Source organism: Ctenopharyngodon idella, chromosome 6, assembly GCF_019924925.1.
Source record: "Ctenopharyngodon idella isolate HZGC_01 chromosome 6, HZGC01, whole genome shotgun sequence".
NCBI lineage: Eukaryota > Metazoa > Chordata > Actinopteri > Cypriniformes > Xenocyprididae > Ctenopharyngodon > Ctenopharyngodon idella.
In genome coordinates, this window is record NC_067225.1 from 9,774,229 (window position 1) to 9,792,975 (window position 18,747).

At 35.5% G+C, this 18,747-nt stretch overlaps 2 protein-coding genes across 2 annotated transcripts in view; one reads left to right on the forward strand and one right to left on the reverse strand.

Annotated features, from left to right (window-relative positions):
* Positions 1–2,201, reverse strand: part of bmpr2a (bone morphogenetic protein receptor, type II a (serine/threonine kinase)) — a 31,793-nt gene extending 29,592 nt beyond the window's left edge. Inside the window, 1 exon segment of the mRNA XM_051895958.1 lies at positions 1,403–2,201. Coding sequence (XP_051751918.1) covers positions 1,403–1,478 — 76 coding nt within the window. The 5' untranslated portion in view covers positions 1,479–2,201.
* Positions 2,202–3,603: 1,402 nt separating this feature from the next.
* Positions 3,604–18,139, forward strand: fam117ba (family with sequence similarity 117 member Ba). The gene is made up of 8 exons (XM_051895968.1): positions 3,604–4,154; positions 5,065–5,215; positions 7,827–7,910; positions 8,026–8,136; positions 10,584–10,727; positions 12,994–13,219; positions 13,303–13,423; positions 15,874–18,139. Exons 2-8 carry the CDS (start codon positions 5,195–5,197, stop codon positions 16,160–16,162), a joined length of 996 nt encoding a protein of 331 aa, XP_051751928.1. The 5' UTR covers positions 3,604–4,154; positions 5,065–5,194; the 3' UTR covers positions 16,163–18,139.
* Positions 18,140–18,747: the final 608 nt, after the last annotated feature.

Genomic DNA, 18,747 nt, shown 5'->3' on the forward strand with positions numbered 1-18,747 from the left:
ATAATGGCATGTTTTCAATCAAAACGACGAAATTTCATGAAAATGTTGAGTAGTTCACTGCATCACCGTATATTACTGTCAGCCGCTGCATATCTCAATCATATAACAGTCGTCAAATATTAAATGTTTAGCTACTCGCACTCTTTTACTGCTAAAACGAAAGCGTCGCATTGGAATTCGCACTCGTATTCTGTGAACAGTAAGCCCCGCCTTCTTTGATTTGATTGGCCAGCTCACTCATTCTGACAGTGATGAGCGCTGTTAGACCGCTGAGACAAACCAGCCTAAAATTTTTACTTTTAAGCATCAACAATATCAAATATTGGGGGGGGGGGACAATTTGACCATTTCTAATTATTGGGCAGACATGTCCCCCTCAATGTCTATGGTGGTTACGGCCAGGGAACACAAATTAAGATATTTTAATGAAATCTGAGAGATTTGTGTCCCTGCGTTGATAGCAACGCAACTACCACTTTGATGCTTCAAAACTTCATAAATAGATTGTAAAACTAATCCATATGAATCAAGCGGTTTAAGAGACACAATCGCTTTCTAAGGCGAAACAACATGAGGGTGAGTAAATGATGAAAGAATTTCCATTTTTTAGGTGAACTATCCCTTTAAACAATCACAACACTACATTTATAGCACCATAGTAGCAACAAATCTGAGGCTGGCTCAGATCTAAAGTGGACACACGCGAGCTTTTAGCATTCTGTACTCATATATCTGTCCGAGCATACAGTATATTTGGCTCTGGTTCCATCCTCGATGGTCAGCCTGCAGGGTTTGCTGTGGACAAGGCCAATCGGCAAGCCATAATGTGTCCTTTAAACCATCAAACCGCAAGATGAGAAATTAAGTTTCATGCTTGTCTTAATAGCTAATCAGTGTTTAGCCTTATTCTCCTTTCATGAACCATGAGCAGGGTCAGCTCTTATCTTATCTGTGTGATGCTCAGTAGCTCCACTGCAGCTCAGGGGCTGGTGCCAAAGAGCGCGCACACACACATAAATAAGGAGAGAAATAATATTTAAATGGACACAAACACACACCTACACACATATACAGAGGCACACATTTATATTTTCACATCCATACACACAATAACACAAAAAGTGTGGCTCTACTGACTCATAAACACCTACTCGCATAGTTACTTATCCACAAACACACAAACAAACACACTCAGGAAATGAAGAGTTCCTGATGGATGTGGGTGGCAGTGAATTCACCACAAAAGTGGCAGGACACACACACACACACACACAGTGTGCAATTAATTATGCCTTCACTTTGAGAGGATATGGAGGGATTTGGGAAACTAGGGTGTGGAACTGCAATTTTACTGTAATTCTATGATATTTTCTATTGCTACTATGTGTTAACTATTACTTACCAGCCACAGGACCCAGAAGAACCACCATTGCAATCAGTCCAACGTCAAGAATTGTTATTCGGCCTTGAACTGCCATGTTTTTCTTTTCTCCTCCTCTTCAAAGACAATATATTCGGATTTATTCTCTGTTACTTGTAGAGCTAGGCTTCAGGCTGCAGTCAGGCAATAATATTTGTGCTTTGGAGAGTCCAGCATCACACATTTTTTTTCAATACAGCATCAAAAGCATCATTTTAGAATGGCAAAAATAGTATAAAACTTAAAGGTCTTGCGTTAACCTTCACTGCTTTTTTTCCCTTCAGCAGGAAGCATCAAATGTAACCGGCTGATGACTGTGAAATCTGACTACTGAGAGTCTGTGTCTGTAGTAACAAACCAAATTAACAAATCACATCAAACTTTGTTTTCCCTTTGTTCCAAAGCACGCGCCGCATACATTTGCCTAATCGGAGTTTAGCGCAGTTATATGGGACATCCCGGGACCGCAAGTCTCCTCGATGGTAACACACAGTTTCTGGACAGGGAAACATCCGTTTCGTGGTTCCCGACTATTAAAATGTCCATTCGTCGTTATATCCCTCGCGTTCGTTATCTTTTGATCTTCGTTTCAGGATTTTTCCTCTGTTTCCATGATATATTGTGCTGGGAAACTATCCGTTTAGCGTTTTCGTCCGTATTCCAAACAAGGGGAACGGCAACAGAAGACGGCCAGGAAGGCACAGCAGACCAGACAGCGACTGGAAACGCCTCGTCTTCAGATTGTCTCCGGGATCCGATTGTTCGATGTGGGGGCCGATTTATAAGAGAATAGAGGTGAAGCGCCCTCATGCGGCAGACTATTAGAATGACACACACTGATGACAAATATCACGGCTGATAATTATAAATTCACACTGCCATTAGAGCAGACCTGTAATTTTACTAATTTAAGTTATTTGAAAATTCCCAGTTTTAAAATTACCTGGACAACCGATCTACAATCAACAATAAAAATATATAATTTATATATTGTATAAATTAGGCTATATCGTCAAAATTATAATTTTAATTATCTACTATATTATAGGCAATTATTTTATATATTTATTATATATATGTATATACATACATATATTATCTTTACTGTTCTCAATCTATTGTATTGAATTATTTATAAATATTTACATATTTATATATAGATATATTTATAATTTAATAACATACTTATCTACTATATTATAGACAATTATTTTATATATTTATTTATTTATATATTAATTGTACATATACATATATTATATATCATCTATATTATATATCTTTACTGTTCTCAATCTATTGTATAGAATTATTTATAAATATTTACATATTTATATACATAGATATATTTATATATTTATAATTTAGTAGCATACATATTTACTATATTACAGGCAATTATTTTATGTATTTATTATTTATATATATTAATTATACATACATACATATTTTATCTTTACTGTTCTCAATCTATTGTATAGAATTATTTATAGATATTTACATATTTATATAGATTTATAATTTAGCAACATACATATCTACTATATTATAGACAATTATTTTATATATTTATTTATTTATATATTATTTATACATACATACATATATTATCTTTACTGTTCTCAATCTATTGTATAGAATTATTTATAGATATTTACATATTTATATAGATTTATAATTTAGCAACATACATATCTACTATATTATAGACAATTATTTTATATATTTATTTATTTATATATTATTTATACATACATACATATATTATCTTTACTGTTCTCAATCTATAGAATTATTTATAAATATGTACATATTAATATGCATAGATATATTTATAATTTAGTAACATACATATCTACTATATTACAGGCAATTATTTTATATATTTATTATTTATTTATATATTAATTATACATACATACATACTCGTTACTGTTCTCAATCTATTGTATAGAATTTTTTATAAATATTTACACATTTATATACATAGATATACATATATTTATTTTGTTCATCTGTGCATTATTTTACGTTTTTACAAATGATTGTAGCCTAGGCTATCATTTCCTGACCTAACGTGTGAGCAAAGGTGTAGATGTGTAACACTGATGGGTATCAATTAAAAACAAATTTAATTATAAATAATAATGAATACATGTATACATACATGGTGTATTGTACCTGTGACTGGGTATTTTATAGCGTTATAGCGCCCATCTCTGGTCGTGGACCAGCACATCAGCAGCATGGAGGAAAAACAGCACCACGCGCCTCAGCAACAGTAACGTCGTCTGGTGTGCGCGGGCACGGGCACGGAACCACTGAGAGACTGAGGGAGCGCGCACCTCAACGCCAGCTGTCCTCTGAGGGGGACCCTTGCCGCCCCTCCCCAAAAGACATGTCTGCAACCGCAAAAAACACCGCGTTTTGAATCTTTTGTTTTTCAGCTGTTGAGAACCTACAGACACATTCACCCACTTCGATATTACAGCACAGCTCCAGCATCACCTTTACACCGCGTGAGCCCATCGACCACCAGCAGCTCAGCAACGCCCATAGCAACGCCTCCTCTGCGCATCCTCCTTCTGTTTCTCTGACCCAGCAACACCGGCCGCCCTCCACCAACAACCAACCTGTTTTCCTAACGTTGGATCCATATCAAACCGTTGTGTTTTCTTTTTATCGCAAAGGACCATGAACGCGCCGTGTGCAGTCATTCTTTCATCAGTCAAAGGTGCGTACCCGTGTGAAACACCGTGCGCTTATTTATCAATGCATTGCATATTATTGTTCTGTCGTGGATGCTGTTTTTGCATGCCGATTGAGTGAATGCTTGCAACGGTTGTAGATTGTGAATAATGTAATCAGTGTAATCTTGTCACAGACAGAGATGCATGCGGTCCGTCGTCTTGTTTTCGTTCTTCCCGAGCGCGGGGTGCGGTGCTGCAGATTTCTGTTGCAATCATTCCAGCCATCGCCAAATGCAATTATAAAATGCATATTTAGAATTTTGCCGTTTTAAAATTTGACCTCTCTGCACAAAATTATCTGTTTCATTCATTCGGAAGATTTTACGTTATTATGTATAACATGTTTTAGATTTTTTTAGTGACTTCTTATCATAATTTCTCTGATGATTTTATTTTATCAATAGCCTGTATTTAATCTGGCAGCGTGCATTAACATCACACCTCATCCCGATTAGTTTCCATGGCAAACACCATGGGTGAAAACAGGCTTTAGGGGGGCACCGTGTGGGTAAACAACACTAGATCCATCTTCATGTGCAGAATGGCAAACCAGGGCATGATGGATTGAATTTCACAGAGTGACCTCAGTGATCTTGTGTTTCTGTTTCTGAACAGACATAGAAAAAAAAGATGGTGTAGAAAAGAATAAAGAGAGTGGGGAGAATGTGGAAAATAAATGGGGGACAGAGGCTAAAACAAAACAGAGGCCACACATGGATTAAGAGATTATGGATAGAGGCCAAAAGAGATAATGATTATTTTACAGCAAGAGAGGAGGGCACATGCTGGGTCAGCAGTTATGCTGTGGAAGAATCAAAACTAAAAGATTAAAATAATACAATATACGATGGTCTATATATAAAATATCCTACTTTTCCTCTGTTTTTACATTAGTCACTCATCATTCCGAAAGCCCTTCCTCGAGCTGAAACTGAGGGATTCTTTTCCCTTGAACTCACCTGTAAGTTCTGGCCTATCAAGGAACTGGCAGCGGCACGGGAGCTCCGCCCACCACACCCTCGAAATGAGGGACAAGGCCACTCAGGTGAGATGTTTATGCTGTTCATATGCTATCCTTACATAACACATACACACAATATAATATAACTTAATACATAAAAACACTCACATATAAAATATATGTGACCCTGGACCACAAAACCAGTCATAAGGGTTTTGAAACTGAGATTTATACATCATCTGAAAGCTAAATGAATAAGCTTTCCATTGATGTATGGTTTGTTAGGACAATATTGGCCGAGATACAACTATTTGAAAATCTGGAATCTGAGGGTGCAAAAATATTGAGAAAATCACCTTTAAAGTTGTCCAAATGAAGTCCTTAGCAATGCATATCCACTCACAAAAATACATTTTTGATATATTTACAGTAGGAAGTTTACAAAATATCTTCATGGAACATGATCTTTAATTAATATCTTAATGATTTTTGGCGTAAAAGAAAAATTGATAATTTTTACCCATACAATGTATTGTTTGCTACTTACCCGTGTGACTTATGACTGGTTTTGTGGTCCAGGTCCATTTTTATCACATATGTGATAAAAATGAGGATGATTTTGTTTGCTGATAAATAAACACAAATGTCCAGTTTTAAAGTTACCTGGACAACCAATTTACAATCAACAATTAAAATAAATTATATATAAATATATAAATTATTTAACTTATACTATATATATTTGTGTAGATTATTATCATAATATAGATTAATATAATTTAGTAAAATGTTTTTACCAGTTAATTAATAATATTATTTATATACATTTACATACATAGTGGCAGGGCTTGACATTAACACCCGCTAAATGTAACTCATTCACTCCTACGAGCCACTTTGGGGTTGAATTTTATATATAATTTATACATTTTTCAATTGTAGTCTTTTAAAAAGGCATCTGAAATAATAAACTGAGTGCAAGTGTTGTCAAAAATATTGATTTTTCGATACGTATCAGCACTGAAATATCTGAAACACTGTAACACCTATCCCGTTAACTTTTATTTAAGTGCTACATAAAATACGGGACCAACCAGACCAATCTTACTCATGAGTCAAGTGTATTAAACATAGTTACACAGAACATTCATAATTCAACACAGCACTAATATCTGACGATCAAACAGTTGGAATCAGAGGATAAAAAATACAGTCCATCACATAAAGCACAGTCTTTTGTTTATCATCAGGTAGGACCATAAGCTTTGCTCAGCCTTTGTTGAAAATGAATAGAGAAAATGGCAAGATGATCCACAGCAGAGCTCAACCATCAGAGAGCTTTGTCAATGTTTGAAGTAAAACATTGTTTAGCAACAGGTAACAGTCAAGTAGTAAATGGAAATCAACCCTTAGTTCCAATCTTCTCAGTTGTTTAAGCCCCCAAGTAATCCATATACGCTCAGACCAAACCCTCTGTAAACAAAATTCAAAACAAACAAACCATAACCATGTGCTATGAACATGAATTGTTAACAAACCAAAAAAAACAATAACAATTACTTACAGATGAGCTTAGAACTCTAAAGTTCCTCAACCAGGGTAAAAAAGCCACAACCCCCATGAGGCAAGCCTCTCTTTGCAGGTAGAGAATCAACTTGCTGCCATTTCTCCTTCTTTGTTCCCTTAAATAGGTCAACTCCTACACCTCAAATAGAGCGCCCCCTAATGCTCAGGTGCGTAATAACAGTAAATCATCTGGAGAAAACTACTGGTATATATATTAGTAACAGGAAAACTGTTACACACTTCCAGTACTCATTTTCTGCAGAATAGATACACAATATCACTCACTCGTTTCATTTGCTGCGGATAAATATATTGTTTGTGTTAAAGGGCTTGAATTTTGGAGTGGGATTGTGCGTATTGCGCATAATTTTACTCATTCCAGCAGATTTTGTGCTCACACACAAAGTGCGTGCACATAAAGCCGCCTCTCAGTAATAAATTGAGTTCTTTTTCGCTGCTTATTGAGCTTAAACAGTCAAATATACACAAAATAATGTCAAAATGCCGGTCTTGGTGAGTATTCAGGTAAACACAGTCAGTTATGTTTGAAGTGAATGTAAACAGTTGAGAAAGAAAACGCATGTGTAACATTATAATGGATTTGTGTAAAGTGACAGCAGCCTAATATTCCTGCTGCCAAATTTCGAGATAATATAAAAAATATCTATATGGCAGTTTTTCCTCATGGTATCCATGTCAAAATTGTGGCCAGTGAAAATGCTGAGGGGCAGTAATTTTGGAAAACCACTAGCCACAGTGGCTGAAGAGGAAAAAAGTTAATGTCAAGTGCTGCATAGTAGTATAGATTCATGTGTTATAGGGTGAAAAAGGACCCATGTAGCTTGTTCTAGAATTTTTTTTAGTATTCATACATTAAAGAGTTAGTTCACTTAGAAATACAAAATAAAAAATTCACAATGATGATTTATAGTTACCATGGCTGTTAAGCTCCAAAAATGAAAAAAAGGAAGCCCATGAATCAAATGTTCTTGAAGTCATACAATAGCGTTCTGTGACTGAATAATCTTTCCCTCCAGTAAGCTGTTTCATGAATGAATCAGTCGATTCTTGAATTGTTCAGTCCAGTCGCTGTTCTTCTCTCATTCTCTCTCTCGGTTTTCCTTGTCAGACCCCTAGGGCCTGGGTAGATGAGCGGAGGAGAGGCTCTCATAAGCGATCGGCTTCTTGCGGCAGCACTGACCAGCTGAAAGAGGTGAGACATCTAGAGCCATTATAACATATACTGATAGTGTGTTCCTTTTCCTCCTCTTTTATTTGTGTTTTTCCTGTACTATGCTTTTCATCATCCCCATTTGGACTTCTTTTAGATCGCAAAATTGCGACAACAGCTCCAACGTAGCAAACGCAGCAGCCGCCATCGCCGGGACAAAGACCGCAAGTCACCCTTTAATGGCAACCATGCTATCATCCAGTCACAGGTGGGCACTATCGCATCCCAGCAGCCACCATTTGTGCTTGTGTGCGAATAAAGGGGTGCTCTTGGTTGACAGTACACGCTGCAGAATTGAAGTAGGCCAAACATCTGGAGAATATAAGCACGCCCCACTTTCCTGCATATCTGTCCTAATTTTGAGGCTTCTCTAGCCCCTTGGAGACTGGGGGACATGATTTTCCCAAAGGACAGTGGCTGGTTTTAGAGTAGATTACACAGTCTTCTCTCACAGCCTGCCGTCATTAGGACAGCCTTTGGACCAATAAGTTGACACATTGAGTTTCTATGTGTGTGCATATTTTTATAACGGTTGTGTAATTAATTATACATGACACCTCAGCAGAATACAGCAACCTAGCATGCAAATGAGCCCCCTTAGTAGAGGGCATTGGGTTTATTTGTTCACTTGAAGGAATATTTCAGGTTTAGTACAAGGTAAGCTCAGTCAACAGCATTTGTGGCTAAAACAAATATAAACTTATGGTGGTTATGGTGAGGCATTTACAATGTAACTGGATATAGGCAAGTTTTGGAGGATTTAAAAGCAGAAATATGAAGCTTATAATTTTATAAAAGCACTTACATTAAAGGTGCGGTCAAATTAACTGTTGCTTGGACAAATTTTGTGGGCGAAATCCAGTTATTTTAATAGGGATCTGGACAATCGAGAAGCATTTCCCCACGCAGATTTTGCATCAGGTTGAAGTTGCCGCTTTGACCAACAGAACGCTGCTTGGTTTGAAAGTGGCTTTTGCAACCCTACACTATTGACAGTGGACAATGGTCCTTTTTGCCTGTGAAATTTTGCTGTGACCTTGCAGTAAATTTCTGTTAGATTTTTTAAACTGTAAAACTGTCCTTTTGGGGTTGGAAGTTTTCAGGTGTTATGCTGTCATGGCAATGAGGTTGAAACACCAAATATAACAAAGGTTAGAGAGCACTAAAATCAAGTTAAAGGGTGAGTCCACCCCTTCGTTCATCTTCGGAACACAAATTGAGATATTTTTGATAAAATCTGATGGCTCAGTGAGGCCTGCATTGACAGCAAAATAATGAACACTTTCAAATGCCCAGAAAGCTACTAAAGACATATAAAACAGTTCATGTGACTACAGTGGTTCAACCTTAATGTTATGAAGCGACGAGAATACTTTTTGTGTGCCAAAAAAACAAAATAACGACTTTATTCAACAATATCTAGTGATGGGCAATTTCAAAACACTGCTTCATGAAGCTTCGAAGCTTTACAAATCTTTTGTTTCGAATCAGTGGTTCGGAGCGTGTATCAAACTGCCAAAGTCACGTGATTTCAGTAAACGAGGCTTTGTTACGTAATAAGTGTTCGAAACATTTCGAAATTTCAATGGTTCATGTGACTTTGGCAGTTTGATACACGCTCCGAACCACTGATTCGAATCAAAAGATTCGTAAAGCTTCGAAGCAGTGTTTTGAAATCGTCCAGCACTAGATATTGTTGAATAAAGTCGTTATTTTGTTTTTTTGGCAGACAAAAAGTATTCTCGTCACTTCATAACATTAATGTTGAACCACTGTAGTCACATGAACTGTTTTAAATACGTCTTTAGTAGCTTTCTGGACATCTGAAAGTGTAAATTAACTTGCTGTCAATGCAGGCCTCACTGAGCCATTGGATTTCATCAAAAATATCTTAATTTGTGTTCTGAAGATGAACGAAGGTCTTACGGGTGTGGAACGACATGAGGGTGAGTAATTAATGACAGAATTTTCATTTTTTGGGTGAACTAACCCTTTAAGCATGAATATTGTTTATGTCTTGTGGATAAACTATTGAAACAGCGAATATTTTAATTATGCCTCCCTTCAGTTCTATTGTAGATTTTGGCCTTTTTTAAAGAATTTTTTTTTTGTGGTAATCAACATTGTGCCACAAATTCCATTGATTGAACTTGTACTGAACCTGGAATATTCCTCTCAACATCTTTAGTGTTTTGAGGACAGGAGAGATTGTATCAATACATCTGAAAAACATCATACTCGTTTCTGAGAAATGTGAAAGGAAAGGAAAGAAGGCAAAAGTTTGGCCATCCAAAACCATAAATAGAGAAGATCATGAGAGCATGAAGAAAAGATTGGGAAAGAGCTCTTACATCACACCATACTCAAAATAAGTCCCCTCAAGCTCAGCAGTAAGGGGCTCTCAGTGGTAATGTTCTCTGTAGTCAGTGGTTTGTGTATAATGATGGAGCTTAGTCTGGCAGAATGTTTGATTTCTGGCAGTGGAGAGACTGTAGAGATTGTGTATGTGTGGGCTCACTGCATGTGGGAGTCTTTCTAACAGGATTACACAGAAGGCTGGTTTTCCCTACGGGGGAATGTTTGTGTACTTGAGACATAGACCCATACACACATTTCTAAAGAAGTGTTGTTCCTTCTCCTCTTTTTCACTCTCAGTCTCAGATGCCTAAAACCATCCTGATTCCCATCCCCATCTCTAAGTCCACTCCTCCAAGATTTCGGAACAGCATAGAGGGGCTCAACCAGGAGATTGAACGCATCATCATACGGGACACTGTGGAACGAGATGAGGTCATAATAGTGAGTGTGTCTCAGTAATACTGCCAGGAACTGTGCTGTGCAAGATTGGTTTGGATGTGTCTTTTGTGGTAGGGCTGCATGATATGTCAAATTAAAATTAGTGCTGTCAAAATCAATGCGTTAGTGCTTGCATTTTGTTTTTTTTTTCAGTTTAACGCATTTAAAATATCTAACGTAATTAACGCAGCATACATTTTTTTCTGTCATCCTTTAGCTAGCATTATATTTAGGGCTGTCACGATTCCTGGATTAAATTTGAGTACGCAATTTTAAAAAATCCTCGACTGCAATTTACCTGTGTCGAGTAACCGGCAAAATACTGGAAGTGGCGCATTCCACTGACGAGATTTTGTCAGATTTGTAAGGTAAATCATTTATAAACCTAGGCCAACATACACCAGTATGTTTCTAAATATGCGAACTGTTCATCGCAATTTCAAAATAAAAGTCTAAACCCTCGGTCTGAATTTGCATGTTTTGATGTCCACGTATTCTTGTTCAAGAAATTACAGTTGGCTGTAGCATTTCTATCGTAAAGAAGTGGCCAAATAATACAGATTAAGTAAACATTTGAATCAAATCTCGTTTGGTCAATATTTAACAAGGATTTGATCTGCTGTGAGTGTAACAACAACAATCACGGCCTGTTGGCGCCCTCTGCAGGCATTTGTTATAATACAATGCACATACAGTAAGATGATTGTTTGTTATGTATATTATGTATTTTAAGTGTTGTTATACAAAAACCATATGATTACTTGCTTTTGATACATTCTTTGAACCAAATATCATCGCCTCATTGTTACTATATACTCGATTATTCGTCAAAACAATCGACCAATTACTCGATTACCAAAATAATCGATAGTGACAGCCCTAGTTATATTATATAATCACGCTATCATTCATTCAAGTGCTATTGAACCATTCAAGCACGATAAGACGCAAAAAATAACTTAAATCTGTACTGGTGTGCTGTCTGTGAATCTGTGTGAAAGCCGCTTCAGACCAGCCACATTCAGTTCTCTTTAGCGCTTGAATGGACAAAAACACACAAAATTATGCCAAAATGCCCACTTTGTCGAGTATGACCGTAAAGAGTTGTGAGGACATTGGATGTGTGTTAGATCCACGTCATGTGCTCTTAAAGTGACAGCAGCCTAATAAACCTGCTGCTGTGATGTCTATCATTATTAATCATTGTTAATCAAAGAACAAAAGCAAAGAGAAAATCACTCACTGCTCTTGATTGAATAATTTTTGTAGCTTTAATAAGGATTAATCTATATTTCATTTATAATTTCTGCAGTGAAGACTGTTAAGTGTTTGATAACTTTCTATATATTTCCTGTTAGATCAAATATTTAAAATATGCTGTCTTTATGTTGTTTCTTCTGAAATTACTATAATATAAAAATATTAAAAACTTCTGAGACTGATCTCATGATGTACACAATGAGGCACTTCACTCTGAAACCAGCATCACATATTTTTAACCATCAAAATAAAAGCTTGATGGGTTACCGTTTGAAAATGAGAAATTAAGATGTAAATATTGGTATTATAATTATACAGTAAAAAAAAATATTTTTATTACTCATTTTTTATTTTACAGTACAATAGTGTTATTACAATATATTTCCTATTTTGTTTAATATTTGTATTTAATAATAATCACAATAAAATTATTATTATTAATTATTAATCATAATTATTATTTTACAGTCATATTGAATAGGTCAAAAACAGTGTGAATGTGGCCTATGAAAACTCAAGTGGAAAGATGTTTTTTAGAAAATTATTTCATTTCGTTAGGAAAACAATGTAGTAAAGGATTTACTTTGAAACAATTTTCACTCAGAAATGCTAGTAAATTTCACAAACAATTACAAAGAAATTACTTTTTTTTTTTTTTTTTTTTTTTTTTTTTTGAAATTTTGAAGTAGAAAGACTGAAATTTGTACTACTCCAAAAATCTTTATTTAAAAATCTTGTGAAGCTTTTCCTAAAGATTCATTCATTCTGGAATATACAGTAGCTATTTAAGTCATCTGTTGAAAATTCCTGTTTTGTTTTTTTTTTTTTTTATATCGCAATACATAGCAGGAAAAAAATAATAATATTGCACTGTAATTTTTTCATATATCATTCGGCCCTATTTTGTGGTGTAGGGGCAGTAACAAAGCTTATCAGTGCACAATCGATACTAATGTAATGTTTGGTGAAATCCAATTAGTAGAAATTGCTTTTGTCCTACACATCCTAGCCACAGGATGTTCCTGATGGGCACCGCGCGCCCCCTCCCCTCCCCCAGCGCAGCAGCAGCACACGCAGTATTGACACACAGACGCCCTCGAACGGCGGGCTTGGCAGTAACCGTAGCAACAGCAGCAGCCGAGCCGACTCTGTCTCCCCCTCGTACCTCAGCATCCTCAACGACACGGTCGGAAACAGCCCACTCGATGACACGCTCAATGAGAGCAAAGAAAGAGGTGAGAAGCACATGCATCAATCATCACACAATAACCTTAAATCAAACTATTTGATTCCTAAACATTCCTTTTTCCTGTCTTAGACCTGGGACCCTGGTCCCCTCTGCCCAAATATGCTTCGTCTCCAAAGCCCAACAACAGCTATATGTTCAAACGTGAGCCTCCGGAGGGCTGCGAGAAAGTTAAAGCTTTTGAAGAAAACCAGTGAGTAACTGCTCTGTAGACATGTTGTCTGTCTGTTGGTGTAAGATCTTTTACCCATGAGTCAGTTGAAGGTGATGCTTTATTTTCAGAAAAATAGTATTAGCCAATTTAAAAAAACAAACAAACAAAAAAATTTAAATGATGTTTTCAAATTTTTAAACGCTCTTACCAAAATTTGTCTGAATAAAGTTTTAAAATATGTGCAATTCTTTTGTTTTTTCAAAAATTAAAAAAAAAAGTTATTAAATTAAAATAAATAGCAATTAGAAATAGATTATATTTTAGAAAATTAGGTGACAAATTCAGTCTAAATTAAGCTGTTATTCATTAGAGACTAGCTAGTTTGTAATCAAATGTTTGCAGTCACTGATAAAATTTAACGATAAATGAAAGAAAAATATTTGTTTAATCGTGTTCCTCAAAAATTATGGAAGCCCATGTTCACCACAAAAGAAAGACATAAAAAGTCAAAATTATGAGATGCTGTCATAAAAATGAGACAAAAAATGTCATAATCATGAGATAAAATCATAACTGTGACATAAAAAGTCAAAATTAAAAGTCATCATAAGTATGACAAAAAGTCAAAATTGACAAAAAAAGTATTATGACATGCTTTTTATCTCATATTTACGACTTTTTATTTCATAATTTATGGTATAATTAAGACTTTTTATGTCATAATTATGATTTGTGTAAAACGGACATTAAAAAATGGAATGAAAGTAGTTCTATGTATTATATTAGAAAGCCTCCAAAATGATATTTCTTCCTTTGTTTTACAATTTTATGGAACATTTAATTTCTATCACAGTTGTAATAATTTAAAAAAGAAAAATCACTCATTGCATGATTTAAAGGTGCAGTAAGCAATTTCTGAGAAATTTCCGAGTTGATATTGAAAATGATGAACGAACGACAAGGAAGAACAAAAAATGAACATATAGTACACAAGAGTATATGGCTGGGCGGTCAGACAATACATATCGTTACCACGGTATAAAATGTCTATCTAGATTTTGCTATATCGTGTATATCGCGTATATTGCAGTATGTAAATATATAGGCACTATTGACACTTGATGAAATGCATGAATGAGAATATAATATATGTGCTTGATGTTAAAAAGAGTTTAAAGCACAATATATCCTGAAAAGGAACTCGTTAGTAATCAAAAGGCATGTATAATTAATTGAAATCATGAAACTTATACAATTAACAACAATTTATTAAAAGTTGAACAAAAATTTTATTTTTTAAAGCCCTATGAAATACTTTTTTTTTTCTTCTTCTTCTTCTTCTTCTTCTTCTTTTTTGTCCCCCTCAAATTCCGTTTTATTTTGACCAAATTCTGTTTTCTGTTTCAAGTTTTCTGGATTCCATTTTAATGGTTTAATTAAATTTTAATAATCAAAAAAGCATGTCTAATTAATTGAATTCATAAAATCAACGATTTATTATTATTATTATTTTTTTAATTAATTTCTATGAAATGTTTTGTTTTTGTGTTTTCTAATAAATTCTGTGTATTTTAATTTTTCTGGCAATCAAATGAAGGCCTAAAACATTAATTTGTCTTTTAATCATATGACATTAAACAAACGTTTTATCAAACAAAGTGCTGCACAACAGAGCTTTACTGTTAAAATTAAAATGGAAGAAAAATTGTGATTATTCCAGGATTCATATTTAAATAGTCTTTTTGCAATTTAATATTCAAAGACACTAGTCTATATCGCGATTTGATTTAAGTGTACTGACCTACTTTTTACTTATTAATCAAAAATGTAACAATTTCTGTGACATTCCGCGTTATACAGTTAATTCCGTTTTTATGACCGGATTCCGTCCATGTTTTCTGCATCGTGGAAATCATAGTGCCCTAGCAAAACCAATGTTACTCACGTATAAAGCAGAAACAAAGCAACCTCTGCATCCATTTTCAGGCCTTCCAGCTTTTGTGTCTCCAGCGCTGGAAAGCTTTTCTTATATTAACGTGGGTCCTAAAGCTCATAACCCTTCTTTTCCCTAGTCATATTCCTCTGACTTTTTCTCTTTTGTAATGTCTCTCAGCCATCTCCCTTTCTAAAGTCTTTCTTCAAATCCCCTTCTTGCTCACTCTCTCTCCTCCCCCATTATGAGTGGACACACCCCCTACTGCTGATTGGCTACAAGTGTGTTGTGGTGCTCAGTCTGATCCACTTTCAACAGCGTTTCTCAGAAATCGCTTACTGCACCTTTAATTGTTAGATAAAATCAAGAAGTTCCAGGCTACTGACTTTAAAAAAGTAATGGTACACCAATTTGTATTCCATTCATGGAAAGTGCAATGGTTGTTTTGTAGTAAAGTTTCCATACTATAAAAGCATTTTGAAGGGTTTAAATTCTTATCAGTATGAAAGATAGATTTCCACAAAAAAATGACCTAGTTTTGCATTTTCTGTTCCAGGCCAAGGCCTCTCCAAGAAATTCCTCCATATCTCTGCCCAGACAGAAACAAGGTGAACTTCATTCCCAAAAGCGGATCTGCTTTCTGCCTGGTGAGCATCTTGAAGCCTCTGCTGCCCACCCAGGAGCTGAACTTCCGTAGCGGGGTGGGATACCGCAGTATCTCCCCCTCATTGGTGCCTCTGGGTGGGGTCGGGGTTAGGAGCCTGTCCCCCTCCATGGGTCCCGTCCTGTCCCGTGGACGTCAGTCACCATGTCTCCCACGACACCTTGAGGAGCCAGAAGGCTAAAACAGAACAAAGGAACCTCAGCAGATGCCATTTTCCCACACTCCTGTATTGTCTGATAGAGTCAGAGCTTTGTTAAGATTTTATTTAAGAACATGTTCTGAACAACTTCGAAAGATATGGGTTTTTTTTTTTTTTTGTTATTTAAGGGTAATGGTATTATATGTAAAATGGAGGATCAAAAGGAGGTTTTCAATATGGTGTATGTATATAGATGAAGCATTTTTAGTATTGCACTTCTTTTTACTTTCTCAACGATTTATTGCATTTTACCATGAAGCCTTTGAATTTTATTATGTATAGCTGCATCCTTTAACCTACACAAGAGTCTGGAATAATTTTGAATGTTTTTCAAAGGTCTCTTATGCTGCATTTATTTGATTAAAAATACAGTAAAACAGAAATATTATTATGATTTAAAAGAACTATTTTCTATTTTCTATTTCTAATTTATTCCTGTGATCAAAGCTGAATTTTCAGCATCATTACTCCAGTCTTCAGTGTCACATGATCCTTCGGAAATCATTCTAATATGATGATTTGATACTCAAGAAACATTTCTTATTATTAACAATGTTGAAAAAAGTTGTGCTTAATATTTTTTGTGGAAATGGTAATGCACTACCATTCAAAAGTTTGGGATAAGTAAGTTTAAAAAAAGGAAAGAAAGAAATACTTTAATTCAGCAAAGCCTCATTAAATTGATCAAAAGTTACAGTAAAGACATTTATAATGTTACAAAAGACTTATATTTCAAATAAATGCTGTACTTTTTAACTTTTTATTCATCAAACAATCCTGAAAAAAATGTATCATGATTTCCACAAAAATATTAAGCAGCAAAAACTGTTTATAGCACTGATAACAATAAGAACCATTATTAATAACTGAGCAGAAAATCAGCATATTGTAATGATTTCTGAAGGATCATGTGACACTGAAGACTGGAGTAATGATGCTGAAAATTCAGCTTTACCATCAGAGGAATAAATGACATTTTAAAATAGGGTATAATAAAATAGAAAACTCTTAAATTGTAAAAAATATTGCACGATATTACTGTTTTTACAAATGCAACTTTGGTGAGCATAAGCGACTTCTTTTAAAAACATTTTAAAAATCTTAATTATTCCAAACTTTTGACTTGTAGTGTAAATGTAAGTGTTTTGATTTACTGAGGAAATGGAGGTTTTAGGTCACAGTTTTGCTTGCTTATAGTTTACATGCAGTTTGATTAGTGCTGGAAGAACAACCAGAAATGTTGTAGCAGAATTGAGAAGGACTATCAAATGTGCCTGACTCCCACCACCTGCCCGTAGGACCCCGTTTGCTTACAGTCCTTTTTCTATCATCGTCTGACCCTACATTCGTCTCGGCCCCTTAAATGTATAGATCCCTTCCCCATATATGTAAACCTGTATGTGCTTAATGTGATTAGCTGGAAAGAGGAAGTTTTGATGGTACACGAACAGCCTGGACACGCATTAGGAGGAGGAGACATCGATCAATTGTACTGGACAGTATTATGATTATGATCCACTTATCTGTTCTGTTGTTAAATTTAAAGATTAGTTCAACTGAAAGGTGTCATTACTGTAATTTTAAACAGAGTGAAGGAAAATGGATTGCATTGGATATGAAAGACTTGTCATGAAACAGCAAGAGAAAAGGATGCAAACAATTTCAAAGAGGGAGGCATGGCTTTAGCTAATATTGATCTGAAAATGTACTGATTTGAACTGTAGCAACTTTATACTGTGAAATATTCCATTATTCATACCGTAAACTTCCTTTCTTCCAAAAAAAAAAAAAAAAAAAAAAGTTGATGAAGACCACAGGCAATCCTGAACAAAATGTAATGTATGTAATTGCCTTAATACTGAATTGAAATAGGGAAGTGTGTAAATTAGACAGGTGCCTGATATTTCAGTTGTTTAGGTTACCAGATTCTTCTGTGAATAAACTTCAAGATCGTTGTAACTCTGGTTTGTTAAAGGTACACTAACGTTTGGCCCTCTAGCGGCTAAAAAAAACTGCATGCATTTTGCGGAAGAACATTTTTTGGCTGTGATTTGACGCTGCGTGACTGAATATGGTTATCCTACAGCTCATAAAACATTCGCTACTAGGGTACTTAAAGGGTTAGTTCACCCAGAAATGAAATTTCTGTCATTAATCACTCACCCTCATGTCATTCCACACCTGTAGGACCTTCGTTCATCTTCAGAACACAAATTAAGATATTTTTGATGAAATCCGAGAGGTATATGACTCCATATACAGCAATATAATCAACACTTTCAAGGTCCAGAAAAGTAGTAAAGACATCGTTAAAACAGTCGACGTGACTACAGTGGTTCGACCTTAATTTTATGAAGTGACGAGAATACTTTTTGTGCGCAAAAACAAAACAAATAACAACTTCATTCAACAATCTCTTCTCTTCCCTGTCATTATCCTTACGCAGGTGACGTAGTAAACGCAGTGAAGGCTTCCGTGTTTACGTCCGAATGCCGGCTCAGTATTGGCCAAAGCTGTACACATGAGCAGTACGACGCATGAGTGTGATGCTGGCATAGGATCCGGCC